We start from the raw sequence: 26,999 nt of genomic DNA, 5'->3' as shown, positions 1-26,999 counted from the left end.
TTTTCTGGTTGGTATTTAATTATCACCACCCGGCCCCTATGTGGGTTTTCTTATTTGTTGTGTGTTGCTCATCTGTTTATGAATGAAGGGGCTCCCTGAATTTCTAATAGAGATCTCTTATCTTTTCTTTCTCTTTCCTTAGAAGTTCAATGGGTGAACAATTTAGGCCAATATGGAGGTTTTTTGAGTCCAGGAAGCTGCATCCACGGCAGGGAAAGTGGATGCGAGGGGGTTGAGGAGTGGGACCATGGAAGGCAGCAGAATCTGGGTCCATTTGGTGGACTAGATGGATCTGTGAGTAGGACTACGTTTTCATTTTTATTTTTAACTGTTTACTAGGCTACTTATCTTCAGCAAACCTGCTCACTCTGGAGCACATTTATCCACAGGAATGAATGTAGGAATAATAACTTCCATAACAGCAGCTACGTCAGATCATCTTCACCTCGCCTTACTTCTAAATCCTCTCACCCCTTTTCTGTGTCTTGCCTTAGAACACAAGGCTGCCCCTGTGGGGACCTCGTGGCTCTGCAACCTAAGAGGGCTCCTTGGGCAAGGGGCTCAGGCACCAGTCTCTCACTCCAGTGTTTTCCTGCAAAAGGCCTGAGACTTGGGGTGCCCTGCTGCAGCCCCTCTGCCACTGCATCCTACAGAATTTTGGAGTTGAGGTGTTTAGTGGTGGAGGGAGGGACCCTCAATCTATTAGAGCAACAGCAGCAGGCAGAGAGACTTCCCAGCAACAGGAAATATCTTTATGCTAACTTCAAGCATTATTTCAGGTTTTCTACATTTTTTTTCTCACCACACAAACCCCACCTTGCAACAAGTACAGCGAGTTAGTTCAGCGGTGCATGAAGTCAGTGTGACAACAGGCTTAATAAAAACGACAGGGTGCGTGTGATAGAGATGTTTTTTGCCGTCTTTTTTGAAGACACAGAGAAAGCTAAAAAAACCAAGTGTTTATAAGCCACATGTCTGTGACGAGTGTGTGAGTTTGGTGGTGGTGGTTTGGAGGGAGGAAGAAGGGAAGTCAAAGTAGACTCCACCCAGGGCGGTAGAGCTTGGGCCTTTGTGTCGAGGTCTTTTCAGACATTTAGGCAGGTCCCTCCTCGTCTTCCCAGTCTCTATGTGTTGGAGGCCCCTGCTATCAGTTCTCATCCCTCCAGTCTTATGGCTCAAACTAGATCTGCATCCCTTATCCAAAACCCCTTAGGGCCAGATTTGTTTAGGAATTCAGACTTTTTTTGATTCTAGAGGGTTAATATAATATATATTCTGTATATTACATAACACCTCAGCAGATTGTGGGGCAGCCCTTCCTGATCAAACAAATTAATATTTCTATAACACAAATGTATAAACATGCACACTAAGTGGAATAAATATAGAGAATAAATAGCCTTGTGTTGGTTTGGGTCGGGTTTTGTTATGAAATGATTTTGACCAAAACTTCAAAAGAAGTCCTGTTTTTAGAGCTTTTTGGATGTCCGGATGTGGGGTCAGGGATTGTGGATCTGTGCCACCTGTCTGCTAGCGACTACCAAACTCAGATTAAGATGGCGCTGCAGAGCCTGGACCTTTCCCTGCGCTTCAAGTTCGTATATCCAGTTGCCCTCGGCTATCTGAGCTGTCTCCCAGTGAGCTTCCCCAAACCCCGCTGCTGGCACCCCTCTCCCGCCCCGTTCCACTCAGGCTTCTCCTGCTCAGCCAAGGGCAGCTCCATGTCTTGCTCAGGCCAAGAATCTCCGTGCTCTCCTTGAGCCGCCTCCTTATCTCACACGCTGCATCCGATCCATCGGCAGTCCTTTTGGCTCTACTTTCAACGTATATCCAGAATCTGACCACTTCCTGTCACCTACCATCCCTGTCATCCCTTCCTAGCCACCATCATCTCTCTCCCGGATTGTTATGATAGCCTCCAAGTCCCACCTGGATTATTGCAATAGCCTCCTGAGCGGCCTTCCTGCTCCTTCATTTGCGCCTAAGGTTTATTCTCCACTCAGCAGCCAGAGTGATCCTTTCAAATTGTAAGTCACAGCCTGTCACTGCTCTGCTCAAACTCTCCTGTGGCTCCCCATCCCGCTCAGAGCCAAGCCCAAGCACTTACCATCCTCTGCCTCTCTGACCTCCTCTCCCACGGCTGCTCCCCTCACTCTGCTCCAGCCACACCCATCTCCCTTTGTTCCTGACAAAGGCCAAGTCCTCTCCCACCACCCAGCCTCTGCACCTGCTCTTCCTGCTGCCTGTGATGCTCCTGTTACCCTCCCGGAAATCTGCAGGGCAGGCTCCTTTGAGTATCAGGAAGGCCTGCCTTGATAAATTAACAGATAAATTAACACACAGTCACCAAATCCAAACTTTAAATGCTGCCTTTTTGCAACTCAGGTGTGAAAACTCTAAAGGAAAAGCAAGAAAGGTTCAACTCATTAGAGAAGATCTATTAACTAAAACTCGCTTCCTGTTACATCTACTCTGGGCAGTAAACAAAGCATTGACGGTTATAAGGATAGATTTGAAAGTTTTAAACTTTATTTTCCTTTGGTGTCTTTGAAAGGCTCAGGACTTGCTTTGTGCTTGGGTCGTAGTTTGTTTCTTCTATTTATTTTAAGCCCTGCCTCCCTTGATTAAGGTGTGATTGTAGATGGCCCTAAACTATCCTCACAAAGTAGATGTGAGTTCATGGAATCCCTCTCATATGGTCTATAACACAACATACATGTGCTGTAACTCTTTTTTGTGTTTGTCCAAAATATCATATGGAAATCTAATATCCATGATAGAAAGCCACAAATTAAGGAACTGTTCTGACATTCAGAACTTGAAGACAATTTTCAGATCCCCCTTTGCTGTGTGCTTCAAGAAATATCTTCTCTTCCAGTTCAGGTGTCGATGTGGGCTTCAGCATATGGATGTCTATCTGTGTGTCCATTTGTGTTAGCCTGTTCATTTTATAAGGGACTTCACAAAGGTATGGAAAACAAGCACAGAATGTGTAAGGAGAGTCGCCCATTTCTAGAGAACAGATAGTCTCTGCTTTCACATATAATTTGTACCTGAAAATTTATATTCATTTGTTTATAGAAAAAAATCCAATTGAACATTCATGCATGCTTGTTAGATTACATGTTATGACAGCTCTATCCCACAGAACTGGAAATTATGCCAAACTTCTTATTGACATCTTCTTCACCTTTTTGATACAAAATCCAAAAGTTTTAAAAATTTGATGTTGTCCTTCAAAATTCAACACAATCAACTGATGAATATCCAACGGAGGGTAAAATTTTACTGATTCTAACATGCCTAATAAATTTTATTTTTCTTTATATTACATTAAATTGGAGAACTATGCTTGGTTTTCTTAGAACCAGCATTTTTATTTTTTCCTGTTTATAGAACACTGAAGATGAATGGGAGAATATATTTCTAAGAATTCCTGTAGAAACAAAGATGGTGACACGGCATAACTAGGTGATGGGCACTGTGTGGGCATGTCTCAGCAGAAATATTTGCTCATTCCCTGATCAGCAAAGTCTATGTTGTTATGCAGGTTTGTTACATGACAAGTAGTTTAAAGGTAACAGTGTATAAAGTATAAAAATATGGGCTGCATCACCCCATAAAAATGGAGGAACACCGTCATATAGAGAAGGAGATTTGATCAAAGCAAAGGATTTTTAGTCTAGTGTGTTCTATTCAGTTGAGTTATTGAAGCTTTTCCTTAATATGGTCAAACTGTATCCAGCTAAGGAATATGCCTGGCTGTTTACCACTCATAACTGGTGATTAGTATTGAGTAGTGCTGTTTTGACCACAAAATTACACTTTTAAAGAAATATGTAAATTTAAAATAATTTGTCTCATTTTTCCTTGCACCTTAAAGAACTCTGGACTGAAAATTAGGATAACTGAGGTTCCATCTTTTTTTTTTTTTCAGCTGTGGGTAACTTACTCAGGTGCCTGAATAGATTGCTTAACCTCACTGTGCCTCAGTTTCCTTACCTGTAAATGAGGCGATTGAGCTACGTAATGTTCTTTAAGCAACTACAAATTTATTGTTTCATTTTTTTTAATCACAAAAGTTATAGTAGAAAGTAGAAGAAAAGTACAAAGTTTAGAAAACTATGGATATGCACAAAGGAAAAAAATCACACATTATTCCACGCCCCCATAGATAATCCTTTTTTCCCTTTGTGTAGGTACCTATCCATACACATTTTATTTTTACAAAATTGGATCATAAAATACATATTCCTTTATAATCTCATTTTCCTCCACTTAATACCATATTTCAGTTTCTTTCCATGTCATTAAATATAATTCTACAAGATTTTTTCCACGATGGAATGGTATATAATGATTTGAATATGCCACAATTTATTTAAATAGTTTGCTATTATTGGACAATTAGTTTCTAATTTTATACTCTTAAAAAATGCTGTAATGATCAGCCTTGTATTTAAATTGTTTTGCACATGTGTGATTTGGGATAAATTCCCAGAAGTGGAATTGCTAGGTCAAAGGATTTTTGTTATATAACGCCAAACCACTGTCTACAAATTTTGTGCCAACTTACAGTTCATCAGCAGTGTGCAAGAGTGCCTATTTCTCCCCTGCTCTTACCAGCCCTGGATAGTATCATTTAAGATGACATGTTTTTGGGTTTTCCATTCAAGGTGGTCTTGGAGCAAATGTGTTTGCTTTTTGCCTACTCAAGACCTCATCTAAATAATAGAAAAGGAAAAAAATTGGGGGATAACATTTTGTAACAACCAAGTAGGAAGAAAGAAGCCATCACCAAACTATTCCAGTAAATTTCTGGAGATGAGAGTAGAGGGCAGGGTGGCAACTGATGGAATGGAACAGAGGTACTGAAGAGCCCAGAACATGTGCAGAGGGTACTGGAGCCTCACCTAGAGCCAGCTGTTCTGCAGAACCCTAACGGGGCTCCAGGTTGGGAGATTGTAGTTGCTTACCTCAGGGAGCAGGAGTGAGATGTGCAGCTGAAAACATGAGACTATCCAAAGGTCTGTATGTGGAACTGTATACTCACTATTCTCACTGCCAAAGGACCTGGAGCCAGACCCTGACTTTCAGTGTAAAAAACCAGAAGGTTCTTTTAAAAACAAATGGTGTAATGGTTTGGAGAGAACTGGCAAAGCTGAGGTGGGGATCCTCCACTACAATGGCCGGCTCCTGCTCTCTAACCCTAAGGCAGATGAGCCGGTGTCCACAGAAATATGTTGCGTCCACAAACCAAAAAAGGAAAAGGATGCTATGAGAAGGAAGGGATAGAAAATAGGAAGGTACTTCTGGAAACTCAACATATTATTGTCAGAAATTAAAGTTCAATGAAAGGATTGTAGGATAAAGTCAAGGAAATCTCCTAGAATATGGACTAAAAAGATAAATGGAAATATATATAAAAAATAGTAAGAGACATAGGGATCAATCTTACTGGTTCAACATCTGAATAATAGGCATTTTATAGAGAAAATGGAGAAGAGGCCAATAGCAAAGAACAAGTAGAAGAGTATCTCCCACAAGTTGAGTTTCATTCAGCACAATGAATCAAAAAAGACACCCTGAGACATATTGTGAAATTTCAGGACACTGAGGATAAAAAGGATCCTAAAAATTCCAGAGAGTGAAAACAAAACAAAGTCACCTTCTAAACCACAGATATCAGAGTCCACTGGCAATATTTATGTTAGAAGAAAGTTCTGATAATGATTTTTTTTTTTTACCTAGAATTTTACATCCAGCCAAACTATCAATCATGCGAGGTCTTAGAAAGCTGGCTTTCTATGCACTATTAATCAATATTTCAATGAGAATGTACTTTACTGGCAAAAACAAGGGAATAACCCAAAACAAAGAAGATGATGGATTCTAGCAACAGTGGCTGCACCCAGCAGAGCAGTGAAAAGAAGTCACAGTACTCTAGCTGTGCAGCAGACCAGAGAGCAGTCAATTCAGATTAGGGAGAGGAGGACAGTGGGGGTCTCCAGAAGGGCAAACCCTGAGAGAAAAGGACCCTTAGAAAACTTGAAGATCTGAGAAAGGCAATTGGTAAAGTGGGGGAAAAAAGAATCCATTTGAATTTGATACTGGGTATTTTCTCCAGTGACTTGTCACATTACGCCCATGGAAAAGAAATTATATGTAATACCATTTACAAGTCATAATAAGTAAACACTATTAATTAGTTTTCAGATTTTAAAACCAATGTATACACAAAACATGGAATTCAACTACAGTTAGAGAGCAAAATATTGGTGATGTCAAAGTTGATATTCTAACAGTCAAGACACAGAGGTAGGGATGGGGCAGGAGAGGCAGGCAGAGAATGGTGAGGGCTGGAAGCACTAATGTCTAGATCTATTTAGAATGTGGAGGATCAAGGGATATTGTCTATAGTTAATGGAACAAGAAATTGACATTTTGGATTGCTTTTTTGCAGTTGTAGAGAAGAACAGAGAAGGAACTGAGAATTGTGATGTGTAATTATTTTGTGGAGGGGGAAAGCCGAGTGAGGTGGTGAGTGGACTAAATCCTCATCTATCATAGCAGCAAGGCAAGAGAGAATGTCTAAAATAAGAAATCAGGAAATTGAGATACAAACATTTTGTTTAAGGAGATGGCAGTGATCACCAGAAAATCTCAAATAGAAATTATTAAAATCGGCTTCCTCTGGGGAGTAACGGGGCAGGGGACTGTTGCTTCTCATTATAAGTCCACATGTGGTTTTTATTTTTTAAAACTGAACACATTATGGTATTTAATTTTGTTTATATTTTAATAAACAAATAACACAGAAATACATAGCCCAAAAGCAACTTTGGCTAATTTGATAGGCAAAAGAAAAGAAAAAAATTTTACCCTTTAATTTGTATTTCTTTGTTTATTTGAGCCAAGTGATTTCTAAGTTGCTTATGACTCTTAAATTTTATGCTTCCATGATTTTTATAAAACTGTTCTTTTCCTCATAGGACATGGTTCCAATTATATGGTGAAAAGTGGTGGCAAATAGGACTTAATAATACAGAAAAATCACCATCCAACAATATTCCAGGAGGGCATTTATTCCCTAAAGTCAGGCATCCTGCACTGTATTTGTGTCTCATTGTTTGAGTCTCCCAGTTGTTTTGCTGGTTTGGTGTTACCTTCAACTAGGAGCTCCAGGAGGACAGTGAAGGAGCTTTACTTTCATTGTTCTTGTGTCCAAGAAGCAACTCTGTCATCGTGCACACAGTGTGAGCTTCTTGAATAGCTCACAACGTGTTCTTTCCACACAAGCTCCTTGAGCTCATGCCCCAAGGTAACAGGAGCATTGGGTCCGGAGTTGGAGAGCCAGGCTCCCCTTCTTTAAGCTGTGAGAATGTGGGCAAGTTTTCTCATCCCTGAAATGCTTAAGAATAAGGATATTGCCTCCCTCACTCAGATAACACATGTAAAATGCTCAATAAAGAGTGTTTATTAGAGTTGTGATTATTATTAAGAAAAAAACAGTCTCTCTTCTTGAGCTCAAAGTGATGAATAACAATCATAATGTCTTGGATTTGGGAGATAATTTTTCTGGTTGCACAATCCTGAGCTCCTGCCTGAGCTTGCCTCCATTCCACATGGATGGGTTCAGTTCCACTGGAGTCTAGTGATTACCTACTCTGTGCCCAGCCCGCGATCAAGGACTGTGGAACCCCCAAAAAAGGAGCACATGGCTCTGCCCTAGAGGTGCTCACAGTCTGGGTGGGAAATAACAATAATGACTCAACAGTTTACATTTGTAGGATGCTAGTTGTGTACCAGGCACAGCTCCGAGTGCTTCACCGTCTCATTTGATCCTCCTAACACTATCAGGCAGGTACCACTGACATTCTCCATTTATAGATGAGGAAATCTAAGCAAGGGCCGCATAGCCTGTAACAGGCAAGCTGGGATTCGAACCCAAGTAGGCTAGCTTCCGAGTTTTTCATCTCAATCATGGCAATGTGTTGGCTTAATGTAAAAAATAGGAAATGTAGGATAAAACACATACATACAAATACCCCCAAGTGAGAGAGACCATTGTAAAGCAAAATGCAAAGTGCAGATTGGTAGTGGTATTTTTCACTTCAGAACACTGTGGGTGAGTGGCTATATTTCCTGCTGCCTGCACTCACCATCTTCTCTTAGGATACACAGCTGTGCACTGCCATTTCCCTGAAAGAAGATAGAAGAACTACACTGTGCCCGGGGGTGATGCTTTGTAAACCATTCACACTCTCAATATTAGGTTTGGTACCTTTGGATGTTTTCTCAGCGCAGGAGAGCATTTGCGTACACATAGAGTTATTTGTTTTTAGCCATCTCTGTCATCAGAGGGAGGCAGCTCTGGGTCTATTTCTGAGCCTGTTGAAAAGAGGAAGCAGGTGTTAACTTGAGTTTACTCCGTGGGCGGCCTGTGGAGAGCTAGGATCTGTGACATAAGCCTCCTGTCCAGCCCATGCGCTTTCGCATGGAGGTGATGGCTGTCACTTTGCTTGGTTGGTTCCCGTGACCTGGCTACAGGGGCTGGGAAAGCAATGTGCCAGCCAGTTTTAAGGGACGTTTATTTACGATGTGTCTGGCAACCGAAGCAAGCTGTTCTCTGGGGGACTGTAGGTTAGAAATAGCTAGTGAGAAAAGGTATTGAGTTAAATTTTGTAACAAGTTCACTCAGGAACGTGATTTAAAAAATCAAATGGTTCAAAAGAGCATAGGGAGAATAAGCAGCCCTCTTTCCTGATTTCTGGTCCCCCAATCCTGTAGTTGCAGTCTCTTGAGGCACCCCTGTTTCCTGTTGATTAAGACTCCTTCTAGAGATAATCTGTGTGGAACAAGCGTGTGATTGTGTGTGTGTGTACACTCTCATACGTACCCCTTTTATTCACATGGTAGCTTAGCATAATAAACGCATTGCACCTTGCTTTTTTCCCCACTTAATATATCCCAGAGAGTTCTATATCAGTCAGTACATTTAGATCTTTTCATTCTTTTTTAAGGGCTTGCATAGTGATCTACCAAATGTATAATAATTTATGTAAGCAGTCCTCTATTCATGGATCTTAAGGTCATTAAAAGCCAATTTAGAGCTGGTCTAGTTGTCTTGTTTTACATATGAGGAAATTGAGATCCACACACACAAAGACTGATTTAAATATTTCAGGAGGCTCTGAACCTACATTTTTGGATGTGTTTTTCTTGCTGTTATTGTATTTTGATGGAAGAAGACAGAAGAAGGTGGTTGTGCCTTGAGTGTGTGTTGCACACATGGGTGGGTGTGTGAATGTGTGCCCACACAGGTAGGTGTACATTATGTTGTGTGACAGATGTACTCTTGAAAAACTCTGAATGAACCCTTTTATTGTTAAAAGTGGAATATGAAATTTTAAATGCCCTGAGGGTGGGAAGATGATTTGTTATTTAAAGGAAGATTGTGGAGCAATCCTTATACGAAATGATGACTCTTTTTTTCCTTTTTAAAAAACTAGTTCATTGAGGTATAATTTACATGCAAAAAAGTGCATCCATTTTCAGTGTATGGCTCGATGCAGTTTGACAAATGTATACATTCAAGTAATCACCACCCAATCAACGTATAGAAAACTTCCATCTTCCCAGAAAGTTCCTCTGTGCCTCTTTGTTTTGTTTTTTATTGAATATATACTTTAATATTGTAAAATACAATGCTGACAAAATCATTCAGTGATCCTCAGTGCCTCTTTGCATTCAGTTCCCACCTCTACCTCCAGGAGATCAGCGATACGCTCTTAGTCCCTATAGATTAGTTTTGCCTATTCCAGAACATCTTATAAGTGGAATTGTACAGTCTTTTGTATTTGGTTTGTTTCTCCTAGCATCCATTTTGTTGCATGGATCAGTAGTTCATTCTCTGTTGTGGAGTAAAATTCCATCATATGGATGCAGCATGGTTCGCTTAGTCATTTACCTGTTGTTGGACATTTGAGTTGTTTCCAGTAGTTGGGTGTTAAGAATGAAGCTGCTCAGAACATTTGTGTTCAGGTTGATGGCTTCCCAAGTAAATTATCTCCATAAATCAGTTGTGTAGACCCAGTCAGTGTAGACCCTGACCCAGAAAGTCAGGCCATTCATCCATTGAGCCAACATGTACAAATATGTATTAAATCCCTCCCATGTGCTGGGCAGACAGGGTTCTGCCCTGCAGGGATGTACACTAAAGCCTGCATAATATCTCTGCGCTGCAATGGAAGGTAGTTGAGAAAGAGCTAATCCTCCTTTCCCCTTATTTTATGAAAGTAAGTCCTATGGAAGCTGTTAATGGAGTGGAACTCTTAAAATATCTAATTACATGTGCACCCTCTGCTTTTTAACCAGTCAGTGTGCTCTACCAATAGGGCTAGTAGCAAACTCCTCAAATGAAGAGTCTTTAGTTTAATTAGCTGCTAACTTCAAAATCAGCACCCAGCGGCTGCTCAAGAGTTGCCCATTGTAGTGCCTTAACATTTGTTGCTTTCCAAAAGCAGAAGCCAAGAGGACGCCTACTGCGGGAAGGTCTCCTGCTCTGTCTGGCTTGCCTCTTCCACGCCAGGTGCCCCTGCGGAGCGTAGTGTGCCCGAGGTGCCTCCAGGGTAGAATGGCCAGCAATCAAGGGGGTGCAGGACTTGGGCAGCAGTTCCTCTGCTTTGGGAAAGAAGCCCTGAGTCTTCTCTTTTCTCTCTTCCACCTCCTCCTCCTTCACTCCCCGTGCTCCTCCAAGTAAAAGAGAGGCAGTCTGTTATCTAGGACTTAATTGGCAGAACATGGCAGCACAAGCCTCTCTTCCTCCTTCTCATCCTTTCTGGATTCATCTTTTTCTGACCCACTCCCTACCTTTTGTCTCTTTCTAAGCCCAACAACAGACGGAAAAGGAAGTGCAACTCAGAATGGGCACGTGTGACCTTTGTGGGCTGCTCTGAGGAAAGGTTTGCCTAGAGGTCTCCAGTGAAAGTTGAGCCTATAGTCTGGGGGAAGCGTGACTGTGCATTTCTGACCTCCTTTGAACTCGATCACCTCAAAACACAGGCACGCAGACACTTGTGGGTCACTGGGGTCTGACAGTGACACACAGCAGTAACACCTAAGTGGGCTGCCCAGTGCTGCATCATTGGTGGGGTGCTAGCCCCGTGGTCAGAGTTCCCGCTGGGCAAGAGGAATATTGGTAGGAGGAGTATTAGACTGAGAGTCAGGAGTTGAGGGTACGAGTTCTAACTCTGCCACTCACCTCTGGGCTGCCCAGCTCTGGGGGACTCATTCACGGAGACTACTGCGTGAGTGGTGTCCCCTGGGGCTGTGCAGTGGTGTGGTCTCACTAGCCTGCTATACTGGCCACTTATCTTCATTAACCTCAGTTTTCTCATCTGTACAATGGTGCTAATAATACTTGCTATCTTACAGGTTAATTGTGAGGAGTAAATGAAATAATGTGTGTGAAGGGCTTTGTGAATGGTTGGCACCAGCCAAAAAATGTGCATATGAGTCTTGCTTTTCAGAGATTTTTTTTATGGGTCTCTGGGTTGGACTCCTCCCCACGGCCTTTTTGCTAACTCAGATGAGTGGAGCTCTGTTGAGGCCCAGACATTCCCCAGGGGCTCTGGGGGCAGACAGGGTGTTGGAGGCATTGCTCAGCCTTAAACCGGTCTGGCTGGGGAGCCAGTCAGTTGCACCCAAGAAGGAGAATGAACCCACAGAGGGGAGCCAGAGGCTTAGAAGAAGGAGAACCCGGGAGTGTGGTGTCAGAGAAAGCTTCTTGGGCCAGGCAGGGCTTGAGACGAGACCTCTGTCAGTCGTCTCTCCTGCGTGCTCCACGCAGCGCTGGGTGGGAATCTGGCCTAAAGTTCTCCTAGCCCCAGTTTTTCCATCTGGAAAGTAGGGAATATTGCGAGCCTCACAGGAGATTAAGTGACCTAATGCAGGTAGAGCACTCAACACAGTGTGTGAGGCATCATGGGCATTCAGCGTGTGGTCACCTCCCTTCCCCCTCCTCCTCTCGTGAGCACCTCATGGCCCTCCAAGGCCCTCCAAGGACCAGGGCTATAGCCGTTTTTTGTCCCTGGGTTTTCCCAAGGCTGAGTACAGAACTCTTACCTTCATTCTTTATTTGATATTCACAACACTATAAAGTTATCCAATGTCCTGAAATAACATGTAACATCAACTTTGGTCAAGAAAATGCCTTTTGTTTTGGGGGGAAAGCTTGATATAGTGAAAAGAGCATGGAACTAAGTAGCAGATTTGAAGACTTGGCTTTTCAATAACAACAGCACCAACAATTGCTGAGTAGTTTATGCGAGACACCATGCTGAGCACTTTACATAGATTATCTATTTAACATCATGACAGCCCAAACGACACAGGATCTGTTATTAACTCCATTTTACGGAGGAGCACTCTGAGGCTTAGAGACGGTAGTGACTTGCTTCAGGCCACAGAGCCAGTAAGTTCACTCTTAACCACCACATACTGAGTATCTCCTGAGTGCCAAGTGCTTTGCAGGTATGTCTCATGGAATTTTCACAACAACCCATTTCACAGATGGAGAGATTGAGGCTGAGGCTCTGGGAGAGTAAATAATTGCCTGAGCTGGTAAGGGACAAAACTGGGATTCAGCCCAGGTCTGACGCCAATGACTGTGTTTGCCTCCCCCACTGCTCTCCCGCCTTGCTTCTGGCCTCAGCTGGAGGGGTCACCAAGGTACTGGAGGTTGAAAGAGAATCATAGTCAAAGAAACATAGTCAAACTTCCCAGAGTAGCTGGGAAGACTCATCAAGTAAAGGCATGACGTTCAAGGAGGTTTGATAATTAGGGTTGCATCTGGGAGAATTGGGAGGAACCTGGAGCGCAGGAGAAGGAGCTTAGAACTAACCCTGGGAAGGGCTGGGAGGAGGGAGGAGGCCTGCTTTTATGTCGTGCCAGCTGCTTGGTGGGGAGGCCGACTGACAGTTTGCAGGGGTTGTGCAGGGCTGGGCACCTCCATTGCTTCATTCTCCAGGCTACGTCAGTGTGAGCAGAATGTGTGATTAAACTAACTTGGCCATGAAGTTGCACCACATTCCACCACCTCCTGTACCCGATAACCCCTCCAGTCATCCACGCTAACGTCGCACTGCCCTGGATGGATTCTCAGAGCCTTGTCGCTCGGCTGGCTGGGGCTCAGCCAGCGCTCTGCGGCCATCTGCCCAGTTTGCAAAGCTCTTTGTTGCTTTTGGCATGTTTAATAGCTTAATTTCTATTTTTCTGTTTGGAAATGCAGTTCATCGGCATCGAGGCAGCAGTGGGTGCTAAAATGGTTTCTGATTGCTATCTTGAATGTTAATATCCTAATACATTTTATCGTCAATGACCTGTCCCCCCTGCCGCCAGTTCTCACTCCCCTTTTGTGAAGATAGGCATGCTGCCTGCCTTCGGATAGGCTCGCAGCCCATCTCATTCCTTTGCTGTCTCCTCCCTGCTTTTCGCAGATAGCATTGTGCTTCGCCAGTGAAGTCCACAGTCGTGGGAAATCTCTGCCGTGGAGGATATGAGAAAGTGTTTCATTTTGCCGGCAGGGTTTAATAGGGATGATCTAATCTCTAAAAGGCATACATTATTTAAATTCCATGCTTTTGGACAAGGGGGCCCCTGATATTTTTGAAATGTGGCAGGGACAGGATTCTGGTTTGGCTCCGATCAGCAGAGCTGACTGTTGGTTTTCCTGTTTGTAATTCAGTGCAGGGGCCGGGTTATGCTTGCAGCCATGGGGTGCGGGGCGGGGGTGGGTAGTACTAGTGGTGAGGGTGCTGGAGTATATTTTCTTTACCCATAAACCTAAAATCGCAGACTCCTTGGGTGGAAAGGATGGGGAAAGTCATCTCATGGCATCACTGGTTTGTTATTTGGTTCCCACCTGGATCCCAAGCTCAAGATCCAAACTCAGATGAATGGCTCCTGTGGGGCCACCTGCGAGCTCTGTGCACTCCCTCACTCCCTGCCCTGATGGAGTACTGACACGTCACCAGCGGCCTCACCTATGAAGTGCTGAAGGCCCCTGATGATGAAAATGAAATTGTTTTAAATTATATTTTTTGGTGAGGAAGATCAGCCCTGAGCTAACATCTGTTGCCAATCTTCCTCTTTTTGCTGAGGAGGATTGGCCCTGGGCTAACATCCATGCCCATCTTCCTCTACTTTATATGTGGGATGCCTGCCACAGCATGGCTTGATAAGCGGTGCGTAGGTCCGTGCCCAGGATCGGAACCCATGAACCCCAGGCCGCCGAAGTGGAGCATGCGAACTTAACCACTACACCACCGGGCTGACCCCTGAAAATGAAATTTTGAGGGAAACTTTAAGCACTCGCAACCACTAGAGGCTGAGTCTGGAAATAAAGTGGGTCTCATGAGGCTCGGGGAACTGGGATTGTGAGTGGAGGGAGATGTTGAGGGGAGGGACCTGGACAACATCAGTTCAGGGTGAGGTTTTTACCTCAAGGAGTATGTGGTGTTCATGGTATGGCGGCCTCTTCTTCCCCTTCCGCCTGAATGTCCCGCCTAGATGTCCCTTTAGTACAGATCACCTGCCTGCCTTCTTGGGGACTGGGACTTGGAGGAGTGAGTGATCCCAGAATAATCTCTGGCAGTTCTGAACATGGAGCCTTTTCCCACCTGCACAACTGTTTACTGGGTGTCTCCTGACTGACAGACAGTGAGCTAAGCACTAGGGATGCAAATATGGTTCTCACACTCTGTCTAGCAGAGGAGATAGACATATGGACAATGGATTACAGTTTATTGGAGCCAGGGTTAAGATATATATGTGCGCTGTGGGAATACAAATGAGCAGGTAATTAATTCTGACTGGGAATATCTGGAAAGGCTTTAGAGAGGAGGCGATAATTGACCTCAACCTTGAAGGAGGAGGAGGTGCTCATCAGACTGACCTTTCCTCAGTAGTGCATGCTAAATGAGTGGCTGTGCTTTGCTGGGGACAATGAGAAAGAAAAGGGTGGGGGGGGGGTGGTTCCTGCCCTCAAGAAATTTACAGCTTGTTGGGGAAACAAGCCTGGCAGTATGAGCCAGTTAAAGCTCTGCGTAGCCAGATGGGACTGTGGAGGTGGGGGTAGGCTACCAGGGGTACTTGGTGATCCAGGGTTTCGGGAGTTACTTCCCTCTTGCATGGAGAACACAGTTTCTGTAAGGATAGTTTAGATCTTGCAAAGATGTCTTACCTACAAGAGGCCCAGCCCTCTGACCTATGATTTCATCAGCCTGGCTCTGCATAGAAGTTAGTTCGCTGGATTTGGAGGTGGGGAGGGAGGAAGGTGGGTGAGTGGAGAAGGTCAATGGTAAGATTTTAGTGATATTGGCTCTCTCTTTACAACCCTGGTGGAATGTGGGGTTTGCAAAACGCATGTGCCAACACACAGCCTGAGCATGGGGGTTCTTCAGTCTCGCACAAGCACCACGCACATTCCCAGCCTTTGCTTATGCTGTTTCTTCCACCTTGAATGCCTTCCCTTTGCTGCCTTCATGAAGTCTTCTCAGACTGCTCTTCTACACTGATTTTGGCTCACCTGATGCTTGATCAGTTATTCTCTGTCCCTCATCATTAAGCTGCGTTCAGCACTGTTCTCTGGTGTTTTTAGGTGCCCCTCCCCCATCCCGTGAGATTGTAAACACCCTGAGAACAGGAATAGTGTCCCATGCTTCTGTTATTTCTCCTGTGAGCAGTCTGTGTGGTACAAAGAGCATGGGTTTCTCTAGGCAGTCTTGACAGAATCTCAGCATTGCCACCTACCTTGGAACTTTGAGCACAGTTTCCTTATCTGTAAAATGAGATAACACAGTCTGTCAGCCTAGATCCTATTGGCATTTTGAGCTGGATGATTCTTTGTTGTGGGGACTGTCCTGTGTGTTGTAGGATAGTTAGCAGCATCCCTGGCCTCCACCTGTTAGATGCTGGTAGCAGCACTTCCTCTCCAGTCACAAGAATCAAAAATGTCTCCAGATATTTTTGTGTCTCCAAAATGTTCTGTGTCGTGTCCATTGTGCCAAGTTTCCGTTGTGCAGCAGAATCACTTCCATTTGAGAACCATGGGGATGACACTACCTGTCGGGTGTGTATCAGACCTTCTAGTACTGTATCCAGAACATAGTAGACGTTCCATAAATGCTGATTCTCTTTCGTTCCTAGTTCACCTAGCACCTGACACATTAAGTTGATGAATTGACTGGAGCTGTGACTTAATAGGTTTTAGCAGTTTGGGTGGAATTGTCATGGAACTATCAGGTTGCTTCCATAACACACTAACAGAGTCACTGTCATTTTCTTAATTGCAGATTGATCTGGAGCCAGAAGGAAGAGTATATGTGATCATCGATCTCTCGGGGTCGTCGGGTGAAGGTAGGAGATTGTGACCTCTCCGCCTTGTTCTCTTCCATTGGCTCTTTGCCTTCCAGTTTCTCTCTTCCCTCCTTGGCTGGCACATTTTACAGTGACATTTAATTAATTGGCACACTTTAAAGGAAAAGGTTATTTTGAAGATGCTTACGCCTGTGTGCCAAAAGGGACCAGCCATCTGTTGACTTTGGTGGAGCAGAGGGAAGATTTTTGACTTACCAAATGAGGCCCATAACACAGGCATTCCTGCATGCTGGTGCGTGAGGCAGGCTTCGATGGGGCGGCAGCCTCTCCCTGAAGCCTTGCGTGGGGTTTGTGTGTGTGTGGTGGGAAGGAAGTAAAACCAGCTGGTCTAACAGTATTCAGAAATGAAACAAATAAGGTGTCAAGTTTCAGAATCCTATTTCTTTAGAGCTTTTATAGAAGTGTTACTTCTTTTTATGCAGGCAAAAGTCTTGCTCTTAAAGAGAAATAATGGGGTCAGGGAATGTCTGCTTCCCACTGGCTGGTTAGGCAGGGTGTAGATGTTCTTTGATAGTCAGATTTTCCTTCTTTCTTCTTCTTAGCCCCTCTTCTCTCGATCCTGTCTTTGCCCATTTATGACCTTTAAAGGCTTGCAGGGTGATGAGACCTGAGCAGTCAGGGTAGAAGGGAAGACTAGACAGTAACACCTTGTCCACACAGGAACAGGGAGATGGTAGCAGACTTGGGCTCTAGGGATGGTGGGAATTAGGACTGAAATTTAGTTATTGGGACAATTTTTCCTCTTCTCCTCTCTCTGTGGGCAGGGGGACAGAGCAGTTGGCTTTAACGTCATGGCAGAAAGATCATAAGACCAAGGTTAGTTCCTCTTGGCAGTGAAAAAAGATGGGATTTAGGGGGCCACAAAATAAAAGAAAAACAAACACTCAGCTCCCTCAGCTCCTGGCTGGAAGACTTGGGCCTTTTACAGCATCTTACCAGAAGACTGGGATTATAGTGCTAAGTCACAACCCCACATGGTCTCCCCTACTTTAGAGATGAAGCTCTAGTTTAAGGTTCAGCAAGGGGAGGAGAGATTATGTAAGCAAATTCAGAGAAGCTGGTCAAATGATGCACTTGACAGTGGTGCCTGATGATTTTCATTTGGCTAATTTATCACCAGTTTCAACAAGTGTTCAGAATAATTCAATAATTATATGTATATGAGGCTCATAATACAATTTGGTTCTCTTTTAATCTCAATTATTTGACGTAGGTTTAAAACTTTAAACCTTCCAAAATTGGCGTCTTACATTTTCTGTTCTTTGTTGCAATTACATGTTGGCATTTCCAACTTTCCTTCTCTGCTCTCAGCTCTGAACAGCCCAGAATAGAATCTATTGTAGAAGATTTGAGGACTTAGCAATAGTTAGTATGAAATATTTAATATGTACAAAAGGACCTAAAGAATAATAAAATGGGCACCAGTGTACCGACCACCCAGATTAAGAAATAAAATACTGAGTAAGCTGAAGCCTTACCTTGCTTCTAACATAGCATGTGATCCCAAATTCACCAGGCTTAAAAGTATTACAGGGGCCTCCTAATTGTAGACACTGGCGAAATGTTTGATGAGCAAAATCAATCCCCCTTTTCGTTACGTAATCTACATGCAACGGGATAATTAAACATGTATTTCCTGTGTCAACATGTTAGGCAACCAATGGGAGGCTTGGGTTGTTTTTTTTCTTTGTAAAGATAAACAACTTGCAAAATTACAGAAGATATCCTTTTTAACATTAGAAGGAAAGGATATGGACAAATGAATGAATAAATAAATCAGAAGCAATTGATTTTTTTCTTCTTGCTTCTACAGCTGATTGCATGTGAATAGCCAAAGCAATTTTCACTGGGCTGAATTCTTAGTCTATTTTTTTAATCTCTTTCATCTCAGGAAAATAGAGTTTACTTCAGAAATTCCAGACTCTGTAAAGTGCTAGCATGTGTTGCTCTGAAGAAAAGGAGAAATTTTTCTGCTCTTTTTTTCTTGCTGTTTCTGGATTTGGGATTCTCGCTCTGGATAATGGGAAGGACTTCCAGCAATCTCTTCCTAGAAGCTGATGCTGTTGTGCCCTGTTTGTGTTCTACACATCTGTTCTCCCAGTCCTGCTTCTGGGACTCTGAGGGCTCCTGGTCCAGAGACAGTTTTGTCTTTGGGAGGGTTGGGACGGTGAGTAGAGGAGTGGAAGTAACATTTGTTACCTAGGTTGCATGGGAAGGGTCCAGTGCATTACATGGTTGGCACAGCTAAACTGTGGACATTCACGGATTCTTGTTTAAGTCCCTTTCTTTAGTGAAAATGCCTCTGTATTCCATGAAAGGTGAAAAGAAAGGCGGCATGAGGCATAGCTGACGTTTTCACCACTCTATTATTCTGCCATCAAGCATCCCTTCAACTCACGTATCTCCAACACTCCAGTCCCATCAATGGAAAAAAATATTCATAGAAATTGCACAAACTTTACAACACATGCTAATACTGAAGAGCTCAGAGAAATGTGTGTGTGGGGAGACTGTGTGAATACACTTCCTTCTTCTAGGATGTGCCAAAGGATTCTTTTTCTTGCTAACACACTGTAGAAAGCCTGGACGTTTATGTCTGCTAGAGTTGGAGCTAATGTGATTTCTAACTGTCTAATAAAATTCCACTGCTTGCATGTCCTGTGCAGTTCATCATAATGGGATTTGACTGGTGTGTGCTTTCATTAAACCAGGCAACCTAACCCCAGATGTAAGGGGTCAGGCTGGATGACAGTTAAGGTCATTTCCGGTCATGCAATTTTGTCCTTTGGAATAATTCGAATAGACATCAGAGCTCAAGGCTGAGGGCTGGCTAATATCTGTAGCAGGTGGAAGGGTTCACAGGAACTGGACTCTTTTTGACAGGTACTGGGTGAGGCCCTTTACCTGCATTATCCCAAGTAGCAAACCTCCTCAGAATGTTCGTGTGTGATCCTCAGTCTCAGATGCCTCTCAGCATTTTGCTTTTATCGTAAGTATAACCACTTGTGGCTTCCTGGTAAACGTAACACTACAGGCTCACCAGATACTTGAGTCAGAGCATAATTAGCCCAGGTAACAGAAACATAAACAGCAATGTAATTCTCAAATGTGCAAACTATTGTTTCCTGCTGTGCATACTAGTTAGTATTTCTTCCTTTGTTGTGATGTAATTTGTATATTATTCCTAATCTTTATCATACTATGACAGTGCGCCATGATTTGCAGGCTCCCAGAGGAGGGGCAATCAGTCTGACCTGGGGATTTCTAGGCTCTTTTTCCCCTGCCTTCCATCCAGGTGTAGTCTTCACCTGGGAGAGTGTTTCCGCATCTAAGCAACAACAGAAATAACAAGAAGTAGGTCTCGCTGGTATGTTTGGATCACTAAACTGTTTCTGCAATAAAATGCAGAAGATACAAAAAAATTTGAATGATTTTTACAACACATATATCACAAATAATGCAGTTAAATGAGGTTCTGGAGTGATTGCATGTTGTGGAAGAGGAAGATGAGGAGCAGGGGGCAGGATCCACCTCTCTCCCCTGCTGCAGCCTGTGACTGCAGACAGCATTCAGTCTCCTCTCTGGCACTGGCAGCAGATAGACTGGAAAGAACGTAGGAGTCCATCAATCCTGGATTAAAATCCTGGCTCTAGTGCTTACTAGTTTAGAGCTTCAGATTTCTCCCCCGTAATGATAGGGACTATGATAGGATTGCTGTATGAACAGTGCCTGAGGACAGTGCCCTTGCATATAGGAGATGCTCGGAGAATATCCTAAGGCCCTGGCGACCTGAGAGCAGGAAGGTGGGTGTAGCTCTAACCCGGTGCCCATGAAGGAGCAGCAGGCAGGTTCAGAGAAACAGTTTAGAGAAATAGTTTGAGGGCAGGTTTCTGACCCTGGGGCATGGCATGTTCAAAAGATCCATGAACAGAGCAGGGTGACAGAGACAATTGATAGAATAACATATGTGGCAGGGGCTATGAGGTTGCTTTCTGCAGAGTTCAGGCCTTGCTGTAGTTCTGCCCCATTGTCTCTCTCTCTCTCTTTTTCTTCCCCATCCTTCCCCCAGTGATGTATTTCCCAGGACATCTTGTAGCTTGTTTGTGTCCTGTGGCCCTGGCTGTCACAACCTCTCCTTGTCAGAGCCTGGGCTGGTGCCCTCTCTGCTCAGTGCAGACTGAGAACATGTGGTCCCGTACTCTAACCGGCCCCTGGGTAAAAGCCCTTCACATATTTGAATATAGCTATTAAATCTCTCCTCTTCAGGCTGAATCAATCAAATCCCTTTACCTTTCTGAAGGGGTAGTTAGAAATCTTAACTCATCTTTGCAGCTCTGTTCTGGACTTTTTTCAAGTTGTACAGACAGACAGACAGACCGACATGATCAAACCAGCTTTGCTTCATTCTGAAATGATAACCTGTGTGTAGAGCACGCCTGACAGTATCACCTCCATGTGGGAGATGGTGACATTAGAGGTCAAGTGATGTGCCCAAGGCCGAAAGGTTGATTACCCGGCTCTGTTGGGTCCAGGCCCCAGGCTATGATCCAGTGCCCTGCTCTAAATCATGGCCTCAATGGTGAGTTTGCCAACATGGTAAAGACCTCTCCACTGCTCTTTTTATTTTAGTTCTTTTCTTCAGACAGCTTTTTTACAGAAATATAAAGCTAAAATTCTTGGCTTTGAATCCAAAGGTGACCCAGAGAGTCCTTTTCATAAATAAGCAGATCTCTTTTCCATTCTCTAAGAAATGAAAACTTCCTTGGTCCCAGTTCAGGAACGGTCACCTCCTTCACAGGCTCTCCGTAAGATGGGTCCATGACTAGACCTGACTCAGATCCCAGCAGGTTCGTAATCTTCCTTCTGTCCATGGTAAGCATTAAAGCACTGCCTTCAGGGTTGAAATAGATGTCGAGGACTTCTTGAAACTCTGCCTCAGCCAGTGGGCAATTTCTATCTAGATAGCATCTCTCAGATCCCAGAGTCCCACTGAAGCTTTGGTTTATAGGAATTCTACCTTTTTCCTTCAAAATTCTACATTATTTAATCCAATGCCATCTGATTATCAGATAGTTAAAAAGAACCATTTGTTCAAATGAACAATAGTCACCAATGCACTTTAACAAATGTGCCCACCTTGGTGCCTGTGCTGGTTTGGGGAATGGGAAGTGGGGAGGGAAGTGAAAAAGAGAGATCCTGTTCACAAGAAGTATAACACATGGCCTTGCCTTCAAGGAGCTTGCAATTCAATTAGAAATCCAAGACTTACTTGCAGGACAAAAGCATTCGAGAACAATGAAACGCAATATCACATTGAGTGCTTAATTGGGTGTTACCAGGAATTGTCCAAATGGGAATAAATTGGGGCTGGAATAACCCAGGAAGACTTCAAAGAAGAGGCAGGGCTTGGGCTGAAAAGGAAAAGATAGGCAGACTGGATTGACAGGGAAGAAGTGGGGAGGCCATTCTGAGCAGCGAGGGATCATGTCATCATTATCAAAGACAGCTTTGAAGCTCTTATTTTTAGGTAAGGCTGGATAGACATGTTAAATTAAATAGAGGCAATTTGTGTTCTCTAGGAGATTCTAAATAAAGACAGTCATCAGTGTTGCAGACAGAAATTTTCATGCTATGCAAGCAAGAAAATGAAATGCCTTAAATGATTAAGCTGTGTTTGAAGGTTGAAAGCAATTCTTTCTGGATGTGTCTTCATGGTTAAGACCTCTCACCCACCTTGGCCCCCACGGAGGAGGAATGTTCTAGTTTGGTCAAGTCTGGGACATTGAGGGAGCACAATTTATAAGCATGACACTTAGGTGATTTGAAGGTCAAGCCCAGGCACAGGCATCCCTTTGTGGTCTTTTCTGCACTCACTCTCTCTTCTCCCTTAGCCATCTCATGGAGTCCTGTGGTAAACACTCTACTACCCTCAGCCTTCTCCTCCTCTCTAGCCTATGTAGCTGGTGTTCCAGCATCAAGCCAGGACACTCCCACTCTTTCTCTTTTCAAATTCTGTTCAGTCTCTGATGAGAAACATTGCTTGAGAGGTTAAGGAGAGCCCTAACCTTCCTAAACAGGGGACTTCAAAGTCAGGCACTAGCTCCAAGGTGCTGATCAGTCTCCCTCCTGTGAGGTCTCCCTCCTGTGAGGTGCCTTAGGCAATAAGATCCTAGTCCTGCTGACTCCACAGGCTCCCCAGACATCCATGGACATGTTGGATTCTTCAGTAGCATGTGGAATACAGGAACAGCCTCAGCGGTGATAAGAGTGAAAATAACACAATCCAGATGTTCATAAACATTGATTTTGCAGTGTGCACCCCACCTTCCCTCCCATCATAACTACTTGCTGCTGATACTCAGACCCAGGGTGTGGGACTTTTAGTCTCCAGATTTTTGGCTCCATCTTTTGTCCTGATGGCATAAATGCTTGTTCCTAGAAGTGACCATATGCACCGATGAGACAAGGGGAGTCAGCTTGAAAGCAGTGAGCACCAAACCCCCATCAAGGAGTTTATAATGTCACAAAGAGACAATGCTAAAATGCTTGATGAGAAATAAGCCAAGAAACCCTCATTTCCTTCCAGATAGGCTCTAGATGCACAGCAGTTCCTCTGAAATGAATCATCCATAGTTAACAACACCAAATGCCAACCATTAGCAGATGAAAAACAGAATTGAATCCTGAGCATTTGGAGAGCACAGCTCTTTAGGATCACCACTGAAGCCTCCTTCCCCCTGCCATTATGGGAGCAGAGATGTGCATTTTCTATTGACTTCTGTGCCTGTTTTACTAATGAAGTAATTGAAGAAGGAATAGTCATGATGAAAAAATAAGCGTATAGAAAGGATGGATTTATAATAGATCCTTAGTTAAGAAGTGTGCCATGTATTTCCTGGCATGGCTTGTAATTCTCTATCTGTTGTCTTGCTATATACCATTCCTGTGTCTTATAATGAAGATTGTTTTGAGAAATTCATGTTTGCAGCTCAGATCATACTGGGTCAAAGAGGCCTCTAATTTAATCATTTACTCTTGTTGATGTCCTCGTGATTTGGCTTAAAAGAAAGGGGTATTTCCATTCATCTAACCTAATTTAGAGAGCCGTCTTTCAGGACCAATTACTTTATTCTTTTATCTAGTTGAAATTGGCCAGTGCTGACAGTTTTATTGATTTTCCTTATTATCTAGCTTTGTTGAAACATTCATATTTTCACAATCAAATACATTCACGATCTTATTTGAGCCGCTAACACTGTGGCTTTTATCACCCTTCTTTATCATAAACCTTTGGTGTGAGCCTGTGGGGGGCTATGAAGGCATTTGCCCACGTGTACACAGATGAGAACAAATATCTCTGAATCACCTACTCTGTCTCCCCTTCATCCTCAGTTTCCTTCACTGGAAGCATCATTTATTTGCTTATGTAAGATATACCAGGTCCTGGGAGTGCAGAGCTAATGAACATGGTCCCTGCTTTCAGGCATCTGTACTCTTACAGAAGAAGGCTAGCAATAGACCTGTAAGCAGTAAATAATGTTTGTAGCTGTTGGGTAGCTGTTGGTAGAGCAGGATGCAGTGGGACCACCGAAGAGGCTCTCTTCCATTTGAGGACTCTCCCTGGAGTAGGCAGTCACTAAATGACGACCACCAACACTTCCATATGATCTCATTAGCTCCACATGGCAACCCTGAAAGGCGGGTAATGACAGTTATCTTCTTTTCTTGGTTGATAAAACAGACCCACTGTTCATTGAAGGTCCATCAAATCAGAAGATAAAGGGGGACTGGGACTTGATTTACCAAAATTTGAGCTTTTCATGAATATATCTGATTTATACATTCATTCAACATAGAGCTCTTGGGCACCTATGCCAGTTACTCTTTTCAGTGCTAGGGACACAGAAGTGAACAATATAAACAAAATCCTTGCCCTTGTGGGGCTTACGTTCTAGTGGAAATCCTTGTGTATAGGCTGTCTCTGCAGGCATACACAACACACTGGGAACAGCAGTTGTCTCTGGGGAAGGGAAAGGGTGAATTTAGAAAGGAGGAAACCTTTCTTGTCAGTGCCTGTAATCTTGTTTTTCTTTCTCATGTAAGTATATGAGCTATTACAAAAATTACTTAGAAATTTTGAAAAAAAATTTATTAGGTGGCAATGTGACCATTCCCATACACACAGAAACGGTGACTTTTCCATGTCCAGAGGCTATGATAGGCTCCAGAAGACCCTGTCAGAGGGGAATGACCCATCGAATAACACGTCTAAGGACAGGGAACTCTAGGAATAATGCTCTACACCCACCTACTGCTCTACGTGGCTCAACACCACTAATTCCTAATGCTGAAATTAAAGATTCCCTCGGGTTGTGCTTGTCGCTGAGGACTGAGTGCGCTCAATGTGGAGAGGCAGTGGGCCAGGCAGCTGGACTCCCACAGAATGGGTGATGAATGAATGATGCACACAGAGTGTTCAGTCCAGGGAGCCACTTGCCTCTGCATGCCTAGCCCTGCTGCTGCTGCGAGCCTCGCCCCTCTCTAGATGGATCATTCCACGGTGGTGTTTCCACCAGCACCAGGCAGCACTCTCCAGCTTTAGGATCAGCTACTACTCGTCCCAAGCTTGGTCATCCCCACAGACTGAATGGCTTCACTGGCTGAGATACCTTCTGCCCAACTAAGTAGGGCAAGCCAGCTGCCAGTGGGTTTTTCCTACTCTCCAGGCGCTCACATTTGCCTATTTCCTGGCATTGAAAATAATGGTGATGTTTAAACAGAGAGATGTTCTCTGCAACAAGAACCTGTGTCCTCCACTATCAGCCAGCTGTGAATTCTATTGGAACTGTCAGGAAGAGTGAATTCGGGGAAAGTTAAGTTCACTTTCAAGTGTATCTCTGTGTTCTTGGGACTAGGATTTCACAGACACCTGCTTTTTAGTTTCTATTCCACAATTAGTTAATTACTTGACTTACCAACTGACTGGTATTCTTACATATACTTAGAATCTGTTGCATGCCAGGCACCATGCTAAGAGCTGGAGAAACAAAGATGAAAAAGAATAGCCCCGCCCTCTAGGAGCTCGCAGGCTAGGGGATGTCTGGCAACAAGTCATCTACTCTACCTGGGCCTTGGTGGCCTCCTCTGTACACAGAAACAGGGTGGGACTAAGGACCCCTTCTCGCTCTGTAGTTCTGAGTCAAAACCAAGAGAAGTTTGTACAGAGCCGGGCACCTAGAAGGGGGAAGTGGGAGAGAATAAAATTTTTTAAGCCAAATCTCTGTAAAGAGGTTATTTTGTTTAAGCCTAAATGGATCTGTCAGCGAGTCTTTATCATCCCTATTTTACATATGGGGAAAATGAGGCTTCAATGGGGAAAAATAAGACTGAGTCACCCGGGATCCTGTGAAGATGCACCTTCTGACTCAGTGGGCCTGGGGTGGGGCCTGAGATGCTGCAGTTCTCACCAGCTCCCACGAGATGCCCAGGCTGCTAGTCCTCAGACAGCACTCTGAGTAGCAAGAGACTACAAGGCCTGCAATTTTCCCTCTGAACCATGTGAGCAGGTGCCAGTTTCTATTTGATTGAAAATTAAGAGGGAAATCTACTGATTTCTCCCTTCCCCAGCTTCCAATCCTTGAGTCCATCTCAAGGTCACTACCTTTGAATCCTTTTCTGTTTAGTACCTTTTCCCTCCCCGTTCTCCTTTCTTCTGGAAAGGGGCCGAGAAGGCACTCAGTATTCTTAGGGAGGGTGGGCAGTGCCTAGACCTTGGTGTTCCAGTCTGGGCTTTGATCGTTGCAGAAGGTCAAAATAGAGAGCATCGATGTTCTTCAGCTAGGAGAACAAGAACCCATTTATACCAGGAAAACAAAAAGCAACCAGTCAGGATATTGGATTTTTTGTTTTCGTGTTTGTTTTTCTATAAATACCCTCAAGTATTGAGTGGTGCTTGAATTTGATCCCACTGTGCTAATTTTCTCCTGGTTCCTGGGGCTTTAATTAAAATAAGTCACCCAGGGACCTTGCTAGAATTTACTTCTATGTGATCCTCCTTTGAGGCAGGCACGTTGCACCTGCCTTTAATAGATGGGGAAACGCAGGGGGAGTTCTGGGTTAGGTGCTGGGTACACAGTAGGGGCATAATTTTTACTCGTTGGATAAATGAATGCATGACTAAATGAAATAACAGGAAAAAGTGTCCCTTTAAAGGAAACTATTGAGATAAACAATGAGTTTGAACTGACTGTGCTTTGGATAATCAGTTGTTTCTTATTCCAGTGTACAATCAATTTCACGGGTGGGTGTGGGCCTAAATGTTTAAGCTTTCTGTGCCTGGTACTTATGAGGGGCTCTCTGAGGCCACCTCACGGCCTCCACACACACCAAGTCCCCAATTATAATACCCCTATTCCCTCCCTGTTTATTCAACTACTTCTCTACTCTTTCAAAGTTTGATTTCAAGTTTGCCTCCTCCTCCTGCATCTCCCCACGTCAGCCTGCCCACCCCCACCTGCTGGTTCATGACACTGTATTTGCTCCCGCATGCCTGTGTCTTT

At 43.8% G+C, this 26,999-nt stretch overlaps 1 protein-coding gene across 2 annotated transcripts in view; it reads left to right on the top strand.

Moving 5' to 3' along the window:
* PRKCE (protein kinase C epsilon) overlaps positions 1 to 26,999 on the top strand; it is a 488,396-nt gene that overhangs the window by 160,158 nt on the left and 301,239 nt on the right. For both annotated transcript variants that reach the window (XM_058551312.1, XM_058551311.1), the window contains one exon: positions 16,356 to 16,419. In XM_058551312.1, coding sequence (XP_058407295.1) covers positions 16,356 to 16,419 — 64 coding nt within the window. The remainder of the gene's footprint in view (positions 1 to 16,355; positions 16,420 to 26,999) is intronic.

The sequence above is a fragment of the Diceros bicornis genome, chromosome 12, assembly GCF_020826845.1.
Source record: "Diceros bicornis minor isolate mBicDic1 chromosome 12, mDicBic1.mat.cur, whole genome shotgun sequence".
In the NCBI taxonomy this organism is placed as follows: Eukaryota; Metazoa; Chordata; class Mammalia; order Perissodactyla; family Rhinocerotidae; genus Diceros; species Diceros bicornis.
The sequence above is the reverse complement of the archived record's forward strand: the minus strand, read 5'-3'. Positions and strand labels throughout refer to the sequence as shown.